Below are 27,513 nucleotides of genomic sequence, written 5' to 3'. Positions count from 1 at the left end.
CCAAAAAAGGAAAGCGCGCAATTATCTAAATCAATATCCTTCTATTGGCGCATTTTGTTTAATTAATGACTACGAAGACGAAAAAATTGACATATTCAAAACTTTTAGTAAATACGCTATAAATTAATTTCATTACAGGATGAAGTATTCTAGGTAAAAAAAACAAATATCTAGGAGCGTCATCGGTGTACAGACTGTCTTATGAATTAGTGATTTTCAATAGATTAAGAGCATCAAGTTGAAACTTTGAAAACAAAAATCAAAATAACGTCAATGAGAATTGAAATCAGTCGAAGTTTCTACGCCAAGTTCCTGTATTAGCAACTACAGCCATTTTGAATGATAATTATTTTGATGTTACATACGCTCATCATGATCAACATCATCATCATACATCATCATTATCATCCATATCATAATCATCATCATTATCATCATATCATACCATCATCATTATCATCATCATTCATATCATCATCATTATCATCATATCATATCATCATATCATACATCATCATCATCATCATATCAATCATACCATCATCATTATCATCATATCATACATCATCATTATCATCATATCATACCATCATCATTATCATCATATCATACCATCATCATTATCATCATATCATACCATCATCATTTCATCATCATATCATACCATCATCATTAATCAATCATACATCATCATTATCATCATCATTATCATCATTATCATCCATATCATACATCATATTATCATCATATCATACGATCATCATTATCATCATATCATACGATCATCATTATCATCATATCATACGATCATCATTATCATCATATCATACCATCATCATTATCATCATCATATCATACCATTATCATCATATCATCATATTACATATCATACGATCATCATTATCATCATATCATACCATCATCATTATCATCATATCATACGATCATCATATCATACATACATCATCATTATCATCATCATATCATCATATCATACATCATCATTATCATCATATCATACCATCATCATTATCATCATATCATACCATCATCATTATCATCCTATCATACTATCATCATTATCATCATATCATACCATCATCATTATCATCATAATCATACGATCATCATTATCATCATATCATACCATCATCATTATCATCATATCATCATATCATCATCATTATCATCATATCATACCATCATCATTATCATCATATCATACCTATCATCATTATCATCCTATCATCATACCATCATCATTATCATCATATCATACCATCATCATTATCATCATATCATACCATCATCATTATCATCATATCATACCATCATCATTATCATCATATCATACCATCATCATTATCATCATATCATACCATCATCATTATCATCATATCATAACCATCATCATTATCATCATATCATACGATCATCATTATCATCATATCATACCATCATCATTATCATCATATCATACCATCATCATTATCATCATATCATACCATCATCTATCATATCATCATCATTATCATCATATATCATATCATATCATCATCTCATTATCATCATATCATACCATCATCATTATCATCATATATCATACATCATCATTATCATCATATCATACCATCATCATTATCATCATCATCATACCATCATCATTATCATCATATCATACCATCATCATTATCATCATATCATACGATCATCATTATCATCATATCATACAGATCATCATTATCATCATATCATACCATCATCATTATCATCCTATCATACCATCATCATTATCATCATATCATACGATCATCATTATCATCATATCATACCATCATCATTATCATCCTATCATACCATCATCATCATTATCATCATATCATACGATCATCATTATCATCATATCATACCATCATCATTATCATCATATCATACCATCATCATTATCATCATATCATAACGATCATCATTATCATCATACCATCATCATACGATCATCATTATCATCATATCATACCATCATCATTATCATCATATCATACCATCATCATTATCATCATATCATACCATCATCATTATCATCATATCATACCATCATCATTATCATCATATCATACCATCATCATTATCATCATATCATACCATCATCATTATCATCATATCATACCATCATCATTATCATCATATCATACCATCATCATTATCATCATATCATACCATCATCATTATCATCATATCATACCATCATCATTATTATCATCATATCATACCATATCATCATTATCATCATATCATACCATCATCATTATCATCATATCATACCATCATCATTATCATCATATCATACCATCATCATTATCATCATATCATACCATCATCATTATCATCATATCATACCATCATCATTATCATCATATCATACCATCATCATTATCATCATATCATACATCATCATTATCATCATATCATACCATCATCATTATCATCATATCATACCATCATCATTATCATCATATCATACCATCATCATTATTAATCATATTTGAGATCATCAATAAATGGATTAGGGATCATGTAGAAAATGAATTGATTATTTGAAATAACGATTATTCATAATTGTGGCTTGTAAACCAAACATCATTTTTCGATTTGACTGCGTGTTTCGCCGTTGTGAACTTCTAAGTTGTATTTCATTTTTGATAACATTTACGATTCCACGTATAAAATGTTGCTCCATCGATGTGTGATCTCGTGAATAATTTTGACCAATAAATTATTTTATATCACTTATTGTGTTAATTAGACATACAATATATAAATATGTTAAACGCAAATTATTGTTCAAATGGTGAGTATAAATTTATGTTCTGTTGGCGACAGAGGAACACCTTTAAATACAGACTGACATTAACACGATACACATTAGAAAAAACAGCAAATAAATTGACAAAAATGCGTCCTTGACACTTGACCTTATGGGTTCATATTCCTTCCTCCATGTTTATGATTCCAATATCCTTGTCTAAACGCTAGTAAAAATTAGTTATAGACATTGATATTTTTTTTGTCTGTGATTTGTTTTTGTTTGTTTTTTATTTCCGTTGCACAACTTTATGCGTTACACTTAGATTTTTGAACCGTTTGACTCGTTGATCATGGACATTTTATGATATATTTTGGACCCCTCGTACAACACTCAGTCTACACGTTAAGAAAGAAATAAGGTCCGTAGCTTTTCAGAAATAGAAAATCAAGAGAGTTTAAAAACAACCAAAAATCTAGTGAAAGTGTCTTATTGATTGCCTCCACAATTGTTTAAATAATTCTATATAAGTAGAACCATGTTATAATCTCTTTGCTTTATTTATTAATAAAAACAGATAGACATAGGTATATACATGTTCTGGTAATATAGGGACTATTGGTCTTGCTAGACCTATTGATTCTGCTAAAAATTTTTATAACGCTAGGACGATACTTTTAAAAATTTAGATTAAACTAGATTCTAGTGCTATTTATATTTCATTTTTGATTTTTAAAAATTCCCCTTATATTTTTTTCTTTACATTTAAAAGATGTAAATTGTATCAGATCCCTATATGTATTTTGTATGAATGGGCCTACAGCACTACAGCAGCCTAGATCGAAATCTAAACTTTTTCCCGCGAGATAAGAAGAATTCTCTTTGCGCATGTCTATTGATCTTTTTCCTGTTTCCGGTTACTTACCGCAATCATGGCGGACAAGTTGTCGGATATTGAACTTGTGGAAGAATTGAGGCGATTCGGAGAAGAAGTAAAGCAGCCTATCGATAGAAAGAAGAGGCCTATATTATTTAGAAAAACTAAAACCACCTAAGGTCTATGAGAAAAAATGTCACCAAACAGACAGAAAAATGCATCGAATAAACCTCGAAAAAACCAGAACGTGGAGGTTTTAGCCTCCGCGCGAATATGAAAAGCGCAATTGAAGACGTAGCGGCGCCAAGTGTCTTCAAAACTCGTTTTACCGGATAGAGAGATCTCTAAAAAACACAAAACTTCCGCATACTCCAGTTATTACAGACACCATGGAAGTGTCACCTAGTATCCAGGAAGAACAAATTTAAAAACCCCCGGCGACAGCATGAGCACGCGTGCTAAAGAGACCAACCGCGTGGTAAACAGTAACAGAGGCGAACACTAACCCGGCCATCGTTTTTGACACAGTTTAAAAACCCTGAACTCAGACGTTTTACTGTTACAGACCACAGCAACCAACACTAAAGGAAACGCTTGGAAATACCAAAGAAATACCAAAACGGAGGAAGACTCCCTACGATTACAAAGGTGACATTCTCGATTCAGACCCAGAAGAAAGCATGTATGAGGTAGTTAACAAATCAATGAACACCACGTTTCCTATAGCTGACAGTACTAGCAGGAATGATGATGAAGACGACGATGATGGGAGATGAAGATGATAGTATCCTTAATGACAACAGAGACTTCAATACTAGGTTTTCTAATAGACTTCGTGATCGATATGAAGTTTCTAAAAACAACTTGAGTAAAACAACTACACACCGCAAACGAAAAAGAGTAAAACATCAAATCATGTGAATTCTTTCACAGAAGAAGAAATTAGACAGCATGGTTTCAAAACTCAGGAAGACTCGCCTAAAATGAAACCTCAAGTGGCTAGCTATGTTTCCACGGGATTCTTGTGGTCATGGCAGTGTTCTTCGTCTCCCTGGGAATTTTATATATTTTATATGCGTGGTGATCTCCTCGATGGAGTCAGTAGTGTGTTCACCACAACTGATGGCAATGGTAAGCACAACTGCTCAAATACTGCCTTCCTCTTTAACAGGTTAGGGACCACCCTGGAAAGTTGTGGCAGTCTCGGAAATGCAAGACAATTTTGCTTTACAGAGATGACTTAAAACAGGGATTCCATTTCCATGGTGGTTCCCAACCTGTTTTTGAACATTATACAAGGGTTCCAACTTTGAGATCCCAAAACGATGTGAATCATGTGCTTAAAGCACAAATTACCATCGATTAGTCCTATCTTCAGGTGATTTTGATGCCAACACTTGAGATGAATTTTGTGACGTCATAATCACCGAGCAAGGTGGGACTGATTGACGGCTAAAATTGTACTTTACCCTCTACTTTACCATTCGTACGTTTTGGTATCTCAAAACACCCGTATTTGAAAGTATCTCCAGGTTTTGTGTGCTCAGTGTTCCATAGATAAACCAAAAAAAATGGAGTCACGTCTTGTAATGTATTCTATTGATTTTTATTGAACATTTAAGGAAAAATAAGTAGTGTCTTTTTAAGGTCAACTGAGACGAAGTCCGCCTTTTGTCCGTCGTCGTCCGTTCGTTGCGTCGTCCGTCGTAAGTGTCCGTAAACAATTTTGACATTTTCAACTTCTTCTCCAAAACTGCAGAAGCAATTTCAATGAAATTTTGCACAAACCTTCTAGAGGCATAAAGCGCCCAATCAAAAATTGTGAATTATATGGTCCTCACCGTCCCAAGGGGATCTGTGGGAGGGGCCAAAAATGGGGTGTAAAATTTGAGTACGGGTAAACCTCAAACCTGCCGTGTATTAATTCCGACCGGTCCCGGATAGTTCGAACACAACGACATTTTTTCCAGAACAAAACGGGAATTTTTTCGCTATAGATAATATTCGTAACGACTCGACTAATTATAATCAATCCCTATTTTCGATAAATTCGAACGACGTCAAAATTAAGTGAAACAGAAAAAGTAATATGATTTTGAGCTACAAACTGACGCAATTGGGGTTCCCGCAAAAATGCGAAAATATTTTAGTCAAATGTAGAAAAAACAACAAGTTTTTGATGATTGGAAGAAAGAATGGTATAGTATGTATTCAGTATAATGACGCATTGAACGACAGATAAGAAATGAACATTTTAAGCCATAAATAACAATTATTTTAATGCCCGATATATCGTGACACAAAGCAGCAAGGCCAAATGTTTAATCTTAATTAGGCCCGACAAATGTTATTTAAATTCGCTGTACCTAATGGAGGAACACGTGGAAGAAATCGCCAATGTTTTGTTAAGTCCAATCTAGATACGGATATCAGTTTAAGTCGACATTAAAATATGCAATCAATCTATCTTTAATCAGCCAATCAAGGTGTTAAATTACCTGTAAACACGTGCCTCACGCTGGCTTGGACAGGCCCAGTTACGAGGTGTCACAGCGAGCATCAAAAGCCAGCCGCTGGGTCACAGCAAGTGAGTGTGATTACATATTCAGCTCCAGCCAAAACAATCCACGTGTTGTGGTAATTGAACAATAGATACGTAGCTTTTCATCAGGTTAAAACTAGTTACGTAAATTTAGAAGCAGATTTTACGAAATGAATGTAAACAAATATTTTCAACAGCAGTTTCGTAAATGCAACCGGATTTCCTTTAACTAAAAAAGTAAATAGATTTACGTTTGTTACGAAATATAACAAAGATCTAACTAGATTTTCTGTGGTTTAAATAAAGTTTCTATCTCAGTTAACGGACGTCGATGTAATTAAATTATAGGCCGCGATTGTGAATGGTGCTGTTTGGGGCCTTGTCCACGTGCACATATGCATGCGGCTTCTGCTACGCAATTAATTATAAATTCACCAATGAAATGCTCATGTTTACGAGAAAATGGTTGAATATAATATCTTCAGGAAACTAAATACTTTCCCTATAGATTTTCTGCCTTACATTGCTTATGCCAGGTACATCGGTACAAAACTGGTTTTTACAGATGTCAACTCGGATAGTTCGAACTCACAATTTTTTCCTGAAGCTTAATTTCGGATAATTCGAACTGGTCCATCAATATTTATTTAATTTAGTTCGAACTAATCGAAGGTTTACCGTAAAATTTCAAAAATCTTCTTCTCTACTCACAGATGTGGTAGAATCAAATACTCTTCATAGATAGAAAGGTCTTAAGGTCCTTTACAAAAATTGTGAATTATATGACCCTGGGGTCTCTAGTTTCCCCCTGGGGAGGGGGTTAAGTTTACTATACTTTATATTGAGAAAACACATTTTTGCGCATTATTTGGTCATTTGTAATAGGAAATGAGTCAAATGTTGTCAGAATTATCAGTATGCAGTATGAGATGGCCATTTAATCCTATTAATAAATTTTCTATGACTGACCCCCAGGGGCCTTAGGGGCGGGGTCAAAAGGGGTCAAATAGGCTAAAACTTCAAAAATCTTCTTCTGAAATTCTGGAAATGTAGAATCAAATACTTTTCATAAATAGAAAGGTCTTAAGGTCCTTTACAAAAATTGTGAATTATATGTCGACCCTGGGGTCTCACGTTTCCCCCTAGGGAGGGGGTCAAGTTTACTATAGTTTTATATAGGGAAAACACATTTATGAGCATTTTTTGCTCAATTTTCATTGTAAGCGAGTCAAACTTGGTTAGAATTATTAGCCTGAGATAGCATTTTAATATCATATCCACATTGGTTCTGGCCGACCCCCAGGGGGCAGAGGGGCGGGGCTAAAAAAGGATCAAATAGGCTAAAACTTCAAAAATATCCTTTAAAATTCTGGAAATATGGTATAATCAAATACACTTTATAGATGAAAAGGTCTTAAAGTTTGTTTATAAAAATTGTAAATTATATGACCCTGGGATCTCCTGTTTCCCCTTGGGGAGGGGGTCAAGTTTACTATAGTTTATATAGAAAAAACACATTAATGAACATTTTTTGCTCAATTTTCATAGGAAATGAGTCAACTTGGTTAGAATTATTAGCCTGAGATAGCATTTTAATATCATATCCACATTGGTCCTGGCCGACCCCCTGGGGGCAGAGGGGCGGGACTAAAAAAGGGTCAAATAGGCTAAAACTTCAAAAATCTTCTAAAATTCTGGATATAGTAGAATCAAATAATTATAGATGGAAAGGTCTTCAGGTGTTTTATGAAAAACTGTGAATTATATGACCTTGGGGTCTCACGTTACCCCCTGGGGAGGGGTCAAGTTTACTTTAGTTTATATAGGAAAAACATATTTGTGAACATTATTTGCCCAATTTTCGTAGGAAATTAGTCAAACTTGATTAGAATTATTAGCCTAAGATATAGCATTTTAACATCCATATCCGTCCTCGATGACCCCTGGGGGACCAGAGGGGCAGGACCAAACAGGGTCAAATTGATTAAAATTTCAAAAAATACCTCTAAGTTCACAGGTTTGATGGAAGCAAATACTCTTCATAGTCTAAAAAGGTCAAATTTATAAATCACTGACCAACTTCAAGACCCAGCATATAGTGTTTTTATGTCTTTAATTTGTTTCATTATTTGTTTCATTATATATTCTAACTCAGGTGACCGTTAAGGCCCATGGGCCTCTTGTTAATTTTCTGTGGTGAAGAAAGGATTTTCGAATGGTATAAACTCAAATTTTGATCTCACAGTATAAAATTATGTTGTTCGAATTAATGGAGGGAAAAAACCTATGTTTTAGAGACAATTTTATTGCTGTAGTGTGATTGAACCTTGGAGACTGATCATGCAGCGTCTTGTTCACTCAATCTCATATATAGGAAAGATCCATAAATCTAGCTCTGTCTTAAAACTTGTTCAATTGTGAATCGGTATATACAATTAATGTAAAGGAAATTATTGTGTGAAGTTTTAGATTCTGTTATGAATTTTGTTTTTACCCAATGCATTATATGTATGACTATGAAAAAATAATGACTTTAGTTTATCTTTTTATTTTTGACAGACTTTGTTCATCTACCGATATGCGGAAGTAGTGAAAATGCAGTAAGTAGAAATCAAATCAAAAGTTAAAAATTTATGTCACAAGGAGTAAGACTGATGAGAATTTTTATATCTGTCATATGTTACAATCAAAAATAATTTCTTTGACTTAGAACTAGCTGGAGATAAAATTTCACCACAAAAAATTGAGTAATACAGTCAAACCTCGATGATTCGAACTTCGATGAATCGAATTTCTCACTGTATCGAACTTTTTGTCTGGTCCCGAATTTCTTCACTATATAACATTACTAACTAACCCATGTATGAATCGAAGTTTTATGAATCGAAGTTCTCGATGTATAGAACTTTTTTCATGGACCATTTGTTATAGAGTCATAGGTAACTGACACTCGATGATTCGAATAAAAATTTACCTGTACAGATCAGGTGTTCGCCGATACCCCGCGGCATGCTGTCACACCTAGCTGTCTCGCGACGGCCCTTCGCCGGATAATAGGGATTATGACAGCTTGTGTTGCTAGCTTGATATCATCAAGATAATTAATATCACTAATCAGACCGATACCCGGTGCTTTGTTTTTACAAGCTGCGTTATCAAATCATTAGTACGGCAAAGATACAGTTAGTCGTTTTTGATGTTCGCCGCCGCCATTGGTAGCGGTTTGTAGAATTTTACAGAATGGTAAACAGTGAGCCACATTATTAGTAACTCATACTCAAAACTGTTACATTGCACAACTTTGGCATAAATACTGGAGCAAATCGAACATTCTAAATCGAAGTATTTTGTAGGTGGTGTAGCGCCTTCGGTTCCTCCTTTTTAGTTTCGTTTTTACAACGTGTTTTCGTTTTTATATTCATTCCGTAATATCAACCATCGCTTAAATAGTCACCAAACGAACACTTGTACATGGGTTAGGCCTAGTACACGTAAGTCTTGTTTATAATATACATATGTATTGCTAACGATAGCAATACATGTGATTAATTGCATACTTCGTTTTTATTTTGTTTTGCTTGTGGTAAATACAATGATTATAAAGTTTACGGAACGGAGACGACATGTACACAACTACCACAGTTGGTCATGGTAAAAAAAACCATCGGTCTAATTTCAACCACGAATAATTCGAAGTCTCGATGTTTCGAAGTTTTTCTGACGGTCCCTTGAACTTCGATACATCGAGGTTTGAATGTATTTCACTTTGCACAAATGTTATCAAGCTATCTTAGTTTCAAGTCAAAAATGTGTAAATGTTGATCCATCTGATTCAAATGATCCACCACTTTATTGAGGAAAAAATCCAGGCGTACCATGATGATGAAGTTTAATTTTGATAAATCTTGCAATCACTCACCATATCTTTCAGAATGACAATTGTTACTCGGACGAAGAGGCAGATGTTGCATTGGGACTCGTCACTTCATTGGAATCCTTTATCAAATCAAAGACAGGTTGATAATTGTTTTAGTGTTTGATTTGATCAAATAAGGTCAAAGAATTAATGTTTTAAAGTACATGTACTGTAAACCAACTATCTTTGAAGTTTGGTATGCAAGTTTAAGAGTTACTTTCCTGAGTTTGCAACCGATGTAATTCTGTGAAAGTTTATCTCAGCAAATGAATATCTACTTCTTTTATATAAATAGGAATTTTCATTCAATGTTTTAATCTGTGAACTTGTTTTGAAATGGATTGGAAAAATTAGTAGCCACAAATGAAAGTTGGTTTAGAGTAGTGTATAGTAAACAAGACAAGTCCAGCTATGATATATTTACACAGATCAATCTATATGTGTCAAAATTATTTCCCTTTATTAGTAATGTGCTTACTTTGCTCAAATTATACATTTCTTTGGGTTTTCATATGTGGATAGGAAGGATAGGGATATTCTACCTGAGGGTCATAAAATGTTGTAAAACCTGAGGCTTGCCGAGTTACAACTTCTTGTGATCTCGAGGGTAGAATATCCCTATCCTTCATTACCACATATGAAAGAGTATTTGCATGGATATCCATGCAATACTGCCTCAAGCAACATGAGCGTATTGCCCGAGACCTGTAGGAATGAGAGAACATTTTATATGATAAAAATTGATATGGGATCATTTTAGTTTATTGATACAATTTGTATATAATTGTTGTTTATAGATTATTTGATTCAGCTTTAAAGTTTTTGATCAAGGGACTTTTGATTGTTTCTTCTTTAATAGGAGGAGACACACTTCCCAGTTGTACCGTTACAGAAGCCAGGGAAACTGTTGAGGGAGCTATAGCAGAAATCCTGAAGAGCTTAGAAAAACAAGCGAAGGTCGGATAGGTCTTTTCTTTTTTTTCTTCTTTTTTTTGTTTAAATTTAGAATCTTCCTTCATTGTATTTCTGTTCAACATTTTAAAATAGATTGAGTCCTTAGCATAAATGCATCACTTATATTGTCAAAACAAATCATGATTTATTTGATTTTTATCACACATACTGTGGAGAGACTTTCTTTTAGTGGCTTAGACAAAATAAACAAAACTTAGCAACTTTATTCAGTCACATAAATAGTCTCATCATAGTATCTAATGTTATATTCTCCAGAAATTAACACCATACACTATCTTTGTTCATCATGGAGGATTGGATTACTTGTTTGGTAATTTACTAGTATTTTTCCTTACAGAATGCCAAACTGTACGACAAGGAGAAGCTGTTCAATGGCACATTGATGCTGATCCTCAAAAATCCTAGTTGGAATATAAGGTATGAATTGAAAATTTCTATTTTTATCATATTGATTGAGAAAAAATTTATGTAACTTATATAAATCACTTTTGATAGCCCAAATAATCTGGCAGGTGACCCCTAACCTTTATACGTCGGTGCTGGGGATCAAACCCTAGACGGGTAGGAGAAAGACGAGCAAGAGAAACCACTGCACCACCTGAACATTTAATATAAGATATACAGGTTGTATCCAGGGGTATTCATCATCCTTTGAATATATACAAACTAAAATATATAAAATTCAGACGAAAATGTCTTATGGTTTTAGAAAATTGATACAAGATGATATCATAACTATAACAGACATTTTGGATAACCATGGAAATATAAGCGAACAGATAATACTTGAAAAATTGAAGAAGAAAAAAAAAATATACAAAAAGTTACACTATAGGCATATATAGCAGACAAAGACCGTTTTCGATTATGCAGTTTGACTGGTTGGACCAAGTTTTTTGTTTATGTATAAAAGAAGGACCTGGTAATTTTATATTGTTTTCAGACAAGCCTTGACAAAGCCCTCACAGACCTTTATCAAAAACTGCAGGTCCGTCAGGGTTTATACATGAAATAATGACTTTAACAAATGGTTGAACCGTTTGTTACGAATAAACGAAAACAGACTTACTTTACAGTCTTTAGAAGTTGAAAGGTTACATGGAGGGTCATGTCAGGATCATGTCAGGTTTTCTGTGTCGTTCTGATTTCCTCACCTCTCACTCTGAAGACTCTTACAAATCTGAAATGATTTGTATAAGTTTCACATGCGCTTAACTTTTTTCACATTCCTTATCAAATAGATGAATACATTAACCCCCCCCCCCCCCAATGTTATTTAAAAACATAAACAAATAGTTACTCAACCAAGTAAGGATTCCTCACAAGCTACTTAAACATTATGTGTGATTCTCCTCGGTGCTGGAACACTTCCCCACAATGGTGTTCTTTATATTTTTTGTTGTGAGGCCAAAAAAAAATATATATGTCTGTTTAGGGTCCTCTGACCCTACCTAGATTTTACCCCTCGATCCTAAAATTTTTATTGATAAAAATTGAAAAATCTTGTGATGCATCATTTTCGTTTGCCTCCGTGGCGTATTCCCTCAACTTTTGGGACTTTGCAATCGAACGCACCCACCCGAAAAATGGCGGCCATGACAGGTGAGCCGGCTGGCCAATCTACGCAGGAAGTGATAATAATTAAAATTAAAAGACAATTATTTGTAAAAGAGAAAGAGACAATGTATAGCAGCATGTTAAAGTATGGTGAACAATATAAACTGACTTTTTAATGCAAATTTAAAAATATCATTCAAGTACACAGGTAATAAATGTGTGACATGAAAATTATATAAAATATTAAAAAAAAGAACAACTCTGACCTACCTACCCTATTTTTTTGGCCTCATGTGACCCTAAACAAACTTTTTTTTTGGCCTAATATGTTTATTTGTCTATAGGGTGCTGACTAAAGGGAATGCCCAGGCTACAACTGTCGCTGACATTGATCATCTGGAGGCCGACCCTGATCTATCATTGGTGGCTAGGATCTATGGGGCCTTGTACAAGATTCTCCTGGGACTTTTACTCCTACTCTGTTGTAAGTACATCTAGATTATATACAGATAATATATATAGAGAATCTTAATTTTGTGTTTATTTCATAAAACAAATTTACAAAATGTAATGATGTTTGTTTTTGGAGCCTTAACAAATACAAATGAAGCTTTGAGATATCAAATTTCATAAAATCTCTTTAAATGAACACAAATTTAAGATAATTTTATTACATACTGTATTCAACCCAAATAGCGCCCCCATTCCTAGCAATTTTATGTTAAATGCAGACTGAACATATCAAAATTGTAGAGGTGTCTAATTGATTTCTATTGCAAATTTATTAATGTCTTAATTTTGCAGTAATTTTCTGAAACGCTAGTCAGGTTCTATTAGACGCCCCCTTTGCTAATCATCGGTATGTGTGGTTGTAGGTTTTGTGGTGATGATGATAGGGGTGCTTGTATTGAGACATCGACAGAGATCGAAGGAAGAAGAGAGGAAACAAGTCTTTGAAATGGTGGAGAAGATCATTGGTAGGTTTTTGAAATTTTGGAAAAAAAGCTTTTGTAATTTAATGCTTTCATACAATGACTGATAAAAATATGAAAAAATACCCTCATTCCTTGATGTGACTTTGAGGCTACAGTCTTTAAAAGCCCCTGACAAATGTAACAATCAAGTACATCAATACTTGATGAGGAAAAGAAACATTAAATGACTGATTTCATTCCATATTGTGCAACTTCACTTTTTAAGCTATTTGGTGTTATTCGGGAATTAAAAAAAAAAATGCCTCATTTTGAACTCACTCAGCCAATGTGACTGCTTTTAGAAATAAGTAATACATTTTATGACTTTATTAGCATTGGAAATCTGATGTATGACCTGGTTTTACATTTATTATTATCTGTTAACAACTACCCAGTATTGGTTTTTGTCCTTTGAGGAGTCATATAGTGTTAACCTATACTTGACTATCTATCTTAAGTTTTCCCCAAATTATAGTCCAACTACTTAATCTAATAACTAGTCCATATTAGATATGCAGTCATGGTCGTGGTCCGTATTCCGTCCGTACATTAACAATTCTTGTTATCGCCATTTCTCAGAAAGTACTGAAGAGATCATTCTCAAATTTCGTATGTAGGTTCCCCTATGGCCCTAGTTGTGCATATTGCGTTTTGGGACCTATCGGTCAACAAGATGGCCACCAGGCAGCCATCTTGGATTTTGATAGTTACCCCTTATTCCCAGAAATTACTGAAAGGATCTCTTTCAAATTCCATACGTAGCCTCCCCTTGCGCTCTAGTTGTGCATAATGCCTTTTGGGACTGATCAGTCAACAAAATGGCCAACTGGCTGACATTGTGGATTTCATCATTGAATTTGTTGCCGCAATCTCTTAGAAAGCACTGAAGCGATCTCTCTCAAATTTAGTATATGGTATGTTTGACAAAGTTTGAAAAGCAGAGAAAAGATCCCTCTTTCCATTGTCAGACATAGATCATTCTTTGGAGGGCGCCAAGATCCCTCTGGGATCTCTTGTACTGTAATAGGATGCAATGCAATTGACTACCGCTCTTGTAAATATAGTTTTATTGATATTAATTGGATGGGGAGCCACTAGTTCAATTGGATTAGTTCATAACTATTGGTTCTAGTCTGGCAATAAAATTTGGCATCAGACTACTGCTTAAAGTCGCAGATTGAAATAAACAAAATCTTTATATTGTAAAACGGTACTGAAAAAAATGATATACAATAGTTGTTTCTTAGATATATCCTTGCGTTTAAGAAAACATTTAAATTGCTTTAATTTCAGACATGGTAAAGGAGAATTATGATATGAACGAACCAGATGATCGCCAATCATCCTACCTAGCTATTCAGCATGTTCGTGACCAGCTTCTTCCTCCTTCACAGAGGTAAGTTATAAATTAATTTGTACACTGAAAGCCAACTTATTTATAGACTTACCCTTGGGTGGGATAGAGAATTCTTTTACAAGTAAAATTACAGATATCCCTTTCTGGGGTAAGAGAAAGAAATGCCCCTGCATGTTGTAAAATGTGGATGGGATCTATGGACTAGGTAGTTACAGTCCGATGGACTAGGGAGTTACAGTCCGATTGACTAGGGAGTTACAGTCCAATGGACTAGGGAGTTACAGTCCAATTGACTAGAGAGTTACAGTCTGATGGACTAGAGAGTTACAGTCCGATTGACTAGGGAGTTACAGTCCAATGGACTTACAGACTAGAGAGTTACAGTCCGATTGACGAGGGAGTTACAGTCCAATGGACTAGGGAGTTACAGTCCGATGGACTAGGGAGTTACAGTCCGATGGACTAGGGAGTTACAGTCCAATGGACTAGGGAGTTACAGTCCAATGGACTAGGGAGTTACAGTCCGATGGACTAGGGAGTTACAGTCCAATGGACTAGGGAGTTACAGTCCAATGGACTAGGGAGTTACAGTCCGATGGACTAGGGAGTTACAGTCCAATGGACTAGGGAGTTACAGTCCAATGGACTAGGGAGTTACAGTCCAATGGACTAGGGAGTTACAGTCCGATGGACTAGGGAGTTACAGTCCGATGGACTAGAGAGTTACAGTCCGATGGACTAGGGAGTTACAGTCCAATGGACTAGGGAGTTACAGTCCGATGGACTAGGGAGTTACAGTCCGATTGACTAGGGAGTTACAGTCCAATGGACTAGGGAGTTACAGTCATGGACTAGGGAGTTACAGTCCAATGGACTAGGGAGTTACAGTCCAATGGACTAGGGAGTTACAGTCCAATGGACTAGGGAGTTACAGTCCGATGGACTAGGGAGTTACAGTCCAATGGACTAGGAGTTACAGTCTGAATGGACTAGGAGTTACAGTCCATGATGGACTAGGGAGTTACAGTCCAATGGACTAGGGAGTTACAGTCCGATGGACTAGGGAGTTACAGTCCGATGGACTAGGGAGTTACAGTCATGGACTAGGGAGTTACAGTCCAATGGACTAGGGAGTTACAGTCCAATGGACTAGGAGTTACAGTCCGATGGACTAGGGAGTTACGTCATGACTAGGGAGTTACAGTCCAATGGACTAGGGAGTTACAGTCCAATGGACTAGGGAGTTACAGTCATGGATGGGAGTTACAGTAGGGAGTTACAGTCCGATGGACTAGGGAGTTACAGTCCAATGGACTAGGGAGTTACAGTCCGATGGACTAGGGAGTTACAGTCCGATGGACTAGGGAGTTACAGTCCAATGGACTAGGGAGTTACAGTCCGATGGACTAGGGAGTTACAGTCCATGGACTAGGGAGTTACAGTCCAATGGACTAGGAGTTACAGTCCAATGGACTAGGGAGTTACAGTCCGATGGACTAGGGAGTTACAGTCCGATGGACTAGGGAGTTACAGTCCAATGGACTAGGGAGTTACAGTCCAATGGACTAGGGAGTTACAGTCCGATGGACTAGGGAGTTACAGTCCGATGGACTAGGGAGTTACAGTCCGATGGACTAGGGAGTTACAGTCCGATGGACTAGGGAGTTACAGTCCGATGGACTAGGGAGTTACAGTCCGATGGACTAGGGAGTTACAGTCCAATGGACTAGGGAGTTACAGTCCGATGGACTAGGGAGTTACAGTCCGATGGACTAGGGAGTTACAGTCCGATGGACTAGGGAGTTACAGTCCAATGGACTAGGAGTTACAGTCCAATGGGGAGTTACTAGGACTAGAGAGTTACAGTCCGAATGGACTAGGGAGTTACAGTCCATGGACTAGGGAGTTACAGTCCAATGGACTAGGGAGTTACAGTCCAATGGACTAGAGAGTTACAGTCCAATGGACTAGGGAGTTACAGTCCGATGGACTAGGGAGTTACAGTCCAATGGACTAGGGAGTTACAGTCCAATGGACTAGGGAGTTACAGTCCAATGGACTAGGGAGTTACAGTCCGATGGACTAGGGAGTTACAGTCCGATGGACTAGGGAGTTACAGTCCAATGGACTAGGGAGTTACAGTCCAATGGACTAGGGAGTTACAGTCCGATGGACTAGGGAGTTACAGTCCGATGGACTAGGGAGTTACAGTCCGATGGACTAGGGAGTTACAGTCCGATGGACTAGGGAGTTACAGTCCAATGGACTAGGGAGTTACAGTCCGATGGACTAGGGAGTTACAGTCCGATGGACTAGGGAGTTACAGTCCGATGGACTAGGGAGTTACAGTCCGATGGACTAGGGAGTTACAGTCCGATGGACTAGGGAGTTACAGTCCAATGGACTAGGGAGTTACAGTCCAATGGACTAGGGAGTTACAGTCCAATGGACTAGGGAGTTACAGTCCGATGGACTAGGGAGTTACAGTCCAATGGACTAGGGAGTTACAGTCCAATGGACTAGGGAGTTACAGTCCAATGGACTAGGGAGTTACAGTCCGATGGACTAGGGAGTTACAGTCCGATGGACTAGGGAGTTACAGTCCAATGGACTAGGGAGTTACAGTCCGATGGACTAGGGAGTTACAGTCCGATGGACTAGGGAGTTACAGTCCAATGGACTAGGGAGTTACAGTCCAATGGACTAGGGAGTTACAGTCCGATGGACTAGGGAGTTACAGTCCGATGGACTAGGGAGTTACAGTCCGATGGACTAGGGAGTTACAGTCCGATGGACTAGGGAGTTACAGTCCGATGGACTAGGGAGTTACAGTCCGATGGACTAGGGAGTTACAGTCCGATGGACTAGGGAGTTACAGTCCGATGGACTAGGGAGTTACAGTCCAATGGACTAGGGAGTTACAGTCCGATGGACTAGAGAGTTACAGTCCGATGGACTAGGGAGTTACAGTCCGATGGACTAGGGAGTTACAGTCCGATGGACTAGGGAGTTACAGTCCGATTGACTAGGGAGTTACAGTCCAATGGACTAGGGAGTTACAGTCCGATGGACTAGGGAGTTACAGTCCAATGGACTAGGGAGTTACAGTCCGATGGACTAGGGAGTTACAGTCCGATGGACTAGGGAGTTACAGTCCAATGGACTAGGGAGTTACAGTCCGATGGACTAGGGAGTTACAGTCCAATGGACTAGAGAGTTACAGTCCAATGGACTAGGGAGTTACAGTCCAATGGACTAGGGAGTTACAGTCCGATTGACTAGGGAGTTACAGTCCGATGGACTAGGGAGTTACAGTCCAATGGACTAGAGAGTTACAGTCCGATTGACTAGGGAGTTACAGTCCAATGGACTAGGGAGTTACAGTCCGATGGACTAGGGAGTTACAGTCCAATGGACTAGGGAGTTACAGTCCGATGGACTAGAGAGTTACAGTCCGATGGACTAGGGAGTTACAGTCCAATGGACTAGGGAGTTACAGTCCAATGGACTAGGGAGTTACAGTCCGATGGACTAGGGAGTTACAGTCCGATGGACTAGGGAGTTACAGTCCAATGGACTAGGGAGTTACAGTCCAATGGACTAGGGAGTTACAGTCCGATGGACTAGGGAGTTACAGTCCAATGGACTAGGGAGTTACAGTCCAAGGACTAGGAGATTACAGTCCGATGGACTAGGGAGTTACAGTCCGATGGACTAGGGAGTTACAGTCCAATTGGACTAGGGAGTTACAGTCCAATGGACTAGGGAGTTACAGTCCGATGGACTAGGAGTACAGTCCATGGACTAGGGAGTTACAGTCCAATGGACTAGGGAGTTACAGTCCAATGGACTAGGGAGTTACAGTCCGATGGACTAGGGAGTTACAGTCCGATGGACTAGAGAGTTACAGTTACAGTCCAATGGACTAGGGAGTTACAGTCCAATGGACTAGAGAGTTACAGTCCAATGGACTAGAGAGTTACAGTCCAATGGACTAGGGAGTTACAGTCCAATGACTAGGGAGATTACAGTCAATGGACTAGGGAGTTACAGTCCGATGGACTAGGAGTTACAGTCCAATGGACTAGGGAGTTACAGTCCAATGGACTAGGGAGTTACAGTCCATGGATGGACTAATGGACTGAGTTACAGTCCGATGGACTAGGGAGTTACAGTCCAATGGACTAGGGAGTTACAGTCCAATGGACTAGTTACAGTCGATGGACTAGGGAGTTACAGTCCGATGGACTAGGGAGTTACAGTCCATGGACTAGGGAGTTACAGTCCGATGGACTAGGGAGTTACAGTCCGATGGACTAGGGAGTTACAGTCCAATGGACTAGGGAGTTACAGTCCAATGGACTAGGGAGTTACAGTCCGATGGACTAGGGAGTTACAGTCCGATGGACTAGGGAGTTACAGTCCAATGGACTAGGGAGTTACAGTCCGATGGACTAGGGAGTTACAGTCCAATGGACTAGGGAGTTACAGTCCGATGGACTAGGGAGTTACAGTCCAATGGACTAGAGTACAGTCGTTAGAGTCCATGGACTAGGGAGTTACAGTCCAATGGACTAGGGAGTAGTTACAGTCCGATGGACTAGGGAGTTACAGTCCGATGGACTAGGGAGTTACAGTCCGATGGACTAGGGAGTTACAGTCCAATGGACTAGGGAGTTACAGTCCGATTGACTAGGGAGTTACAGTCCGATGGACTAGGGAGTTACAGTCCGAATGGACTAGGGAGTTACAGTCCAATGGACTAGGGAGTTACGTCGATGGATAGGAGTTACAGTCCGATGGACTAGGGAGTTACAGTCCAATGGACTAGGGAGTTACAGTCCAATGGACTAGAGAGTTACAGTCCGATTGACTAGGGAGTTACAGTCCGATTGACTAGGGAGTTACAGTCCGATGGACTAGGGAGTTACAGTCCGATGGACTAGGGAGTTACAGTCCGATTGACTAGGGAGTTACAGTCCGATGGACTAGGGAGTTACTCCTCATTTCATGGAGGGACATAACAATTATGTATTATTGGACAGCTGACTACCATATGGACCGTGTGCTATTAAAATATGTTGTCTACTTCCTTCATGATTGCATTAGAAGATGATTGTTATATATCTGCTCTTCAGGAGACGAATGGTACCACTATGGGAGAAAGCAGTCAAGTTTATTGAGGCGAATGAGTCGAGGATCCGTGTTGAAACCCAGACCATACAAGGAGAGGACTTCATGGTCTGGCGCTGGCTACCGGTAATTAGTGTCTTCTTAATGATAATGGGACTAATTTATGTACCATGTGATACCCGTTAATGTTTGTGTGGGACTAGTATCGACAGTGGTGATAGAACGCAACTAGTTGTAATTTTCCTGCTGATTGACGTATGCGTTGGATATCATCTTTCAATGTCATTCCATCACTTATCGAAACAATATTCCTACACAAACGCTATCAGATATCACATGGTATGTGTGAATAAATCCCATTGGATACTGGATAGATAATTCAAGATAAGATATGAGGAAGGACAATGATGTAACTAACATTTAAGAGTCAGAAATTATGCAAACATTCTCAGTGTATTCAAATGAAAAAAATTGGGACTTATTATACTTATTATGCTTTAAATGTGAACATTTACGCGAGGTGGAAATTTACGCTAATTATGTGAATGCTTTTTAACGCAAAAATTTCCTCGTCACGTAAAATGTGTCTATATGAAACTATGTTGCAAGAGGTTAACAGTCATATTTATCGCGAAAATTAAAAAATTGACGCAAAATGTTAACACATGTAGATACAAATCGCTAAATTAAACACTCGCGAATATATCATTGTTTACAATATTCAGATTTGTGCATGAAATAAAGATACAGTCTAAATTCGTTATCTCAAAATCGCTTGACTCGAAATTCCGGTTGAGTCGAATTAATTTTGAAGTCCTGTTTTTTTTTCCTTTTTTGTGTATGTATTTTAAGATCGGATGACTCGAAACTCTGGTTGTGTCAAAGTCAATTTCTGGTCCCTAGAACGGATATTCAGTGGAAAAAAATAGTCCCTCTCTCGAATTTAATTTCAGTCAAAATTTCAAATTAAAAAAAATCAATTAGGCCTACGTAAATATACCCGTGGTTTGTCGTAAGACATGATTGGTTTACCTGCACATATCGCGATCGGTATACACAGGCCTACGAGAACATACTACAAAAATGACTGCTAATTAGGAATTGTTTAATAATTCTCTCAAGTCTGGCTTCCTAATTAGTGTCACTTTACAATGGTGACTTACCTTTACATAGACACGACGCGTGTTTACACAATCACACATGATGATGACCGGAAGCGTGTTTGTGTAGGAATCATTAGAAACGAAAGTGTTTTCTTAGATTTCTATGAAATGTCGATAGTGCAAAATAATTTAACAAACCCATAATGTTAAATGTTTAACTAATCGTTGCATATGTACTAGTATCTTAATCAAAAAATGTATTTCTGCGTTGGTATAGAAACTAGCCCGAGATACTCTGGCCCTGACACCAGTCTGGGTTAAGACATCTATCTGTCATAATGTCTATGTCTGGTGTCAGGGCCAGAGTATCTTGGGCTAGTATAGAAACCTACTTTCGTTCCATTTACCGTAAATTACATTAACCAGTAGAGTGAACTTGTGTGTGTGAGAGCCGAAAACGGAGCGAGTAGTCTGCTTACGAAGGTGAAAACTATTGTTTATTTTGCTTTAAATTCTGAAATAAGAAAGATGCTTTTTTATTTGTTCAGGTACTACATTCCATATAAGTTTGTTGTATGAACCACTGAAGTCAGTACACCACCTACGGGAAATCAGGGTGCATGCCTATCATATTATCGTAATTCAAGTTTTTTATGTATTTAAAAAAGATCCAAAAACATCTGAAAACATAGCCAAAATGATTTAATACAAACATAATAAGTTGGAAAATCACGATAATATGCTGATCACGGTAAAAGACATGTACCCAGCCGTAATAGTTATAACATAAGGACCGTTAAAAATACATTCTTATCAAACCTAATGACATTACGTTTGAGTCAAATTCCAGATGAGTCGAATTATTTTCGTTGATCCGTTGAATTTCGAGATAACGAGTTTCGACTGTAGCTTCATTTTATCTAAAATATTCTTTACTTTCCAGAAGAGCTAAGACCATATTTCAGATATTATAAATCAATTTCAAAAATTTTAATTAAATAGCATCATTATTCTAAGCATTAGAAACTTGTGTAATAAAAGAAAGTAATACAGAAATATTGAATTTGTTTATGTAGGCCAATTCCAGCTGTGGAAAAGTTTGGCAAGGACAAGGTAAGTGGATTCTTGATGTTTAATTAAAAAAACTATCGTTATAAAGGTTTTATTTTTAATCATCTCAAGAAGTTAAAGTATGTAGCAAATCCATCTTACAATAAAGTTATTAGTAAAACCTCAAAATTACTTTTGATTAAAGTTACATCTTTATAAATAAACTTTTCCTTGGTATTGAATTGATATGTGTTTGCTTGACCAGTTTCTACTTTTGTAAATTAAAGTATCATTTTTTAAAATAACTTTTTCTATAACATGAAATTGACTTATATTCACCTGACCAATTTCAGATTTTGTAAAATTAATCTAAAAGTTACACCTTTGAAAATAACTTTTTCTGTGATTGAGTGTACATGTGTTAAAGTAGCACCTTTAAAATATCGTTTTCCTTGATATTTAATTGATTTGTATTTGTTTCTTTCAGCTTTTGGAGAGAACAATGTATCGGCAGGAAATACACTACAGTATAGTCCCACTCCTTGTCTGAAGATCCGTAACATGTTTGATGCTGATGTGTAAGTAAAACTGTGAGATGTAATTCTAACCATGACGACAAAAAAGATTGATCAAGACATATAATTCATAAATCTAATAGGTCACATAGGGCTTAAACAATAAGTCGAATAATCAGAGGATATTAGAACTAATCGCTGATAATCGATTAATGATTTTATTAATTGTTAATCGTAACATACATAGCAAGTGCATTGTAAGCTGACTAAACACGTTGACAGATCATGGATTTCTGAGGAAGCCATTATGACTGTAAAGTTTCATCTCTTTATGTACACGTTTTAACTTAATAAAGCATATTATGTGAGATATACTTGTTAAATTAAATATCTGTGGAAGTTAAAGTCATTGACCAATGAAAAATGGATGTGGTGAGAAACCATGCAACAGGCTGCTCACCAATTTTCCATATAGTTACTTCAAGGAGGCCTAATCGCTGCGGGGACACTCGGGAGCGAAAGGAGCAGTAGCCTTGAACATTTTAATTTTACTATAATTGCATGTGCCAATTATTATATAAACCAATTGTTTTTGTTCATATTATAATTGAGGATGAGAGTTTTTGAAAAGTTAAATATAACTTTAGACAGTAGAAGACTAGCAAGTTTGGGCCAGACATCAAAATCAATCTCCATGCTCATTTATTAAGATCAAACAGTTTGTCTTCCCATTTAGATTAAAAATAAAGAAATATAACAATTGAAATCTTTTTTATACAGCGAGACAGCCGAGAACTGGGATGTAAATGTACAGGACGCTTTGTTAGAAAAGTGCAAGGGAATTACAGGAATCCTACATATCCATGTGGACAGGGCATCGAGTCAGGTAAGTACTTATCTACGTGGACAGGGCATCGAGTCAGGTAAGTACATATCTTCGTGGACAGGGTATCGAGTCAGGTAAGTACATATCTACGTGGACAGGGCATCAAGTCATGTAAGTACATATCTACGTGGACAGGGCATCGAGTCAGGTAAGTACATATCTTCGTGGACAGGGCATCGAGTCAGGTAAGTACATATCTACGTGGACAGGGCATCGAGTCAGGTAAGTACATATCTACATGGACAGGGTATCGAGTCAGGTAAATATAATCTACGTGGACAGGGCATCAAGTCATGTAAGTACATATCTATGTGGACAGGGCATCAAGTCATGTAAGTACATATCTATGTGGACAGGGCATCAAGTCAGGTAAATACATATCTACATAGACAGGGTATCGAGTCAGGTAAATATAACTACAAGGACAGGGCATCAAGTCATGTAAGTACATATCTACGTGGACAGGGCATCAAGTCATGTAAGTACATATCTATGTGGACAGGGCATCAAGTCATGTAAGTACATATCTATGTGGACAGGGCATCAAGTCAGGTAAATACATATCTACATAGACAGGGCATCAAGTCAGGTAAATACATATCTACATAGACAGGGCATCAAGTCATGTAAGTACATATCTACGTGGACAGGGCATCAAGTCATGTAAGTACATATCTATGTGGACAGGGCATCAAGTCATGTAAGTACATATCTATGTGGACAGGGCATCAAGTCATGTAAGTACATATCTATGTGGACAGGGCATCAAGTCATGTAAGTACATATCTATGTGGACAGGGCATCAAGTCATGTAAGTACATATCTATGTGGACAGGGCATCAAGTCATGTAAGTACATATCTACGTGGACAGGGCATCAAGTCATGTAAGTACATATCTATGTGGACAGGGCATCAAGTCATGTAAGTACATATCTATGTGGACAGGGCATCAAGTCATGTAAGTACATATCTTCGTGGACAGGGCATCAAGTCATGTAAGTACATATCTATGTGGACAGGGCATCAAGTCATGTAAGTACATATCTATGTGGACAGGGTATCGAGTCATGTAAGTACATATCTTCGTGGACAGGGCATCAAGTCATGTAAGTACATATCTATGTGGACAGGGCATCAAGTCATGTAAGTACATATCTATGTGGACAGGGCATCAAGTCATGTAAGTACATATCTATGTGGACAGGGCATCAAGTCATGTAAGTGCATATCTTGGTGGACAGGGCATCAAGTCATGTAAGTACATATCTTCGTGGACAGGGCATCAAGTCATGTAAGTACATATCTATGTGGACAGGGCATCAAGTCATGTAAGTACATATCTATGTGGACAGGGCATCAAGTCATGTAAGTACATATCTATGTGGACAGGGCATCAAGTCATGTAAGTACATATCTATGTGGACAGGGCATCAAGTCATGTAAGTACATATCTATGTGGACAGGGCATCAAGTCATGTAAGTACATATCTATGTGGACAGGGCATCAAGTCATGTAAGTACATATCTATGTGGACAGGGCATCAAGTCATGTAAGTACATATCTTCGTGGACAGGGCATCAAGTCATGTAAGTACATATCTTCGTGGACAGGGTATCGAGTCATGAAAGTACATATCTATGTGGACAGGGCATCAAGTCATGTAAGTACATATCTACGTGGACAGGGTATCGAGTCGTGTAAGTACATATCTACATGGACAGGGCATCGAGTCAGGTAAGTACTTATCTTCGTGGACAGGGCATCGAGTCATGTAAGTACATATCTATGTGGACAGGGCATCAAGTCATGTAAGTACATATCTATGTGGACAGGGCATCAAGTCAGGTAAATACATATCTACATAGACAGGGTATCGAGTCAGGTAAATATAAACTACAAGGACAGGGCATCAAGTCATGTAAGTAAGGCATCAAGTCATGTAAGTACATATCTATGTGGACAGGGCATCAAGTCATGTAAGTACATATCTATGTGGACAGGGCATCAAGTCATGTAAGTACATATCTATGTGGACAGGGCATCAAGTCATGTAAGTACATATCTATGTGGACAGGGCATCAAGTCATGTAAATACATATCTACATAGACAGGGCATCAAGTCATGTAAGTACATATCTACGTGGACAGGGCATCAAGTCATGTAAGTACATATCTATGTGGACAGGGCATCAAGTCATGTAAGTACATATCTATGTGGACAGGGCATCAAGTCATGTAAGTACATATCTATGTGGACAGGGCATCAAGTCATGTAAGTACATATCTATGTGGACAGGGCATCAAGTCATGTAAGTACATATCTATGTGGACAGGGCATCAAGTCATGTAAGTACATTTCTACGTGGACAGGGCATCAAGTCATGTAAGTACATATCTATGTGGACAGGGCATCAAGTCATGTAAGTACATATCTATGTGGACAGTGGACAGGGCATCAAGTCATGTAAGTACATATCTATGTGGACAGGGCATCAAGTCATGTAAGTACATATCTATGTGGACAGGGCATCAAGTCATGTAAGTACATATCTATGTGGACAGGGCATCAAGTCATGTAAGTACATATCTATGTGGACAGGGCATCAAGTCATGTAAGTACATATCTATGTGGACAGGGCATCAAGTCATGTAAGTACATATCTATGTGGACAGGGCATCAAGTCATGTAAGTACATATCTTCGTGGACAGGGCATCAAGTCATGTAAGTACATATCTATGTGGACAGGGCATCAAGTCATGTAAGTACATATCTATGTGGACAGGGTATCAAGTCATGTAAGTACATATCTATGTGGACAGGGCATCAAGTCATGTAAGTACATATCTATGTGGACAGGGCATCAAGTCATGTAAGTACATATCTATGTGGACAGGGCATCAAGTCATGTAAGTACATATCTATGTGGACAGGGCATCAAGTCATGTAAGTACATATCTATGTGGACAGGGCATCAAGTCATGTAAGTACATATCTATGTGGACAGGGCATCAAGTCATGTAAGTACATATCTATGTGGACAGGGCATCAAGTCATGTAAGTACATATCTATGTGGACAGGGCATCAAGTCATGTAAGTACATATCTACGTGGACAGGGCATCGAGTCATGTAAGTACATATCTATGTGGACAGGGCATCAAGTCATGTAAGTACATATCTATGTGGACAGGGTATCGAGTCATGTAAGTACATATCTATGTGGACAGGGCATCAAGTCATGTAAGTACATATCTATGTGGACAGGGTATCGAGTCATGTAAGTACATATCTATGTGGACAGGGCATCAAGTCATGTAAGTACATATCTATGTGGACAGGGCATCAAGTCATGTAAGTACATATCTATGTGGACAGGGCATCAAGTCATGTAAGTACTTATCTTCGTGGACAGGGCATCGAGTCATGTAAGTACATATCTATGTGGACAGGGCATCAAGTCATGTAAGTACATATCTATGTGGACAGGGCATCAAGTCAGGTAAGTACTTATCGTCGTGGACAGGGCATCGAGTCATGTAAGTACATATCTATGTGGACAGGGCATCAAGTCATGTAAGTACATATCTATGTGGACAGGGCATCAAGTCAGGTAAATACATATCTACATAGACAGGGTATCGAGTCAGGTAAATATAACTACGTGGACAGGGCATCAAGTCATGTAAGTACATATCTACGTGGACAGGGCATCAAGTCATGTAAGTACATATCTATGTGGACAGGGCATCAAGTCATGTAAGTACATATCTATGTGGACAGGGCATCAAGTCAGGTAAATACATATCTACATAGACAGGGCTA

The 27,513-nt window shown here is 37.6% G+C and overlaps 1 protein-coding gene across 1 annotated transcript in view; it reads left to right on the top strand.

Moving 5' to 3' along the window:
• Positions 1–4,260: 4,260 nt before the first annotated feature.
• Positions 4,261–27,513, top strand: part of LOC138304736 (inner nuclear membrane protein Man1-like) — a 29,137-nt gene continuing 5,884 nt past the window's right edge. Inside the window, exons 1-12 of the mRNA XM_069244983.1 lie at positions 4,261–4,811; positions 8,782–8,822; positions 10,154–10,238; positions 10,998–11,095; positions 11,451–11,530; positions 13,015–13,154; positions 13,546–13,647; positions 14,938–15,040; positions 20,140–20,260; positions 22,314–22,350; positions 22,775–22,865; positions 23,583–23,688. Of these exons, the coding sequence (XP_069101084.1) occupies positions 4,664–4,811; positions 8,782–8,822; positions 10,154–10,238; positions 10,998–11,095; positions 11,451–11,530; positions 13,015–13,154; positions 13,546–13,647; positions 14,938–15,040; positions 20,140–20,260; positions 22,314–22,350; positions 22,775–22,865; positions 23,583–23,688 (1,152 nt within the window). The 5' untranslated portion in view covers positions 4,261–4,663. The remainder of the gene's footprint in view (positions 4,812–8,781; positions 8,823–10,153; positions 10,239–10,997; positions 11,096–11,450; positions 11,531–13,014; positions 13,155–13,545; positions 13,648–14,937; positions 15,041–20,139; positions 20,261–22,313; positions 22,351–22,774; positions 22,866–23,582; positions 23,689–27,513) is intronic.

Source organism: Argopecten irradians, chromosome 12 (genome assembly GCF_041381155.1).
Source record: "Argopecten irradians isolate NY chromosome 12, Ai_NY, whole genome shotgun sequence".
In the NCBI taxonomy this organism is placed as follows: Eukaryota; Metazoa; Mollusca; class Bivalvia; order Pectinida; family Pectinidae; genus Argopecten; species Argopecten irradians.
Note: the sequence above shows the minus strand (reverse complement) of the source record. Positions and strands in the feature narration are given on the sequence as shown.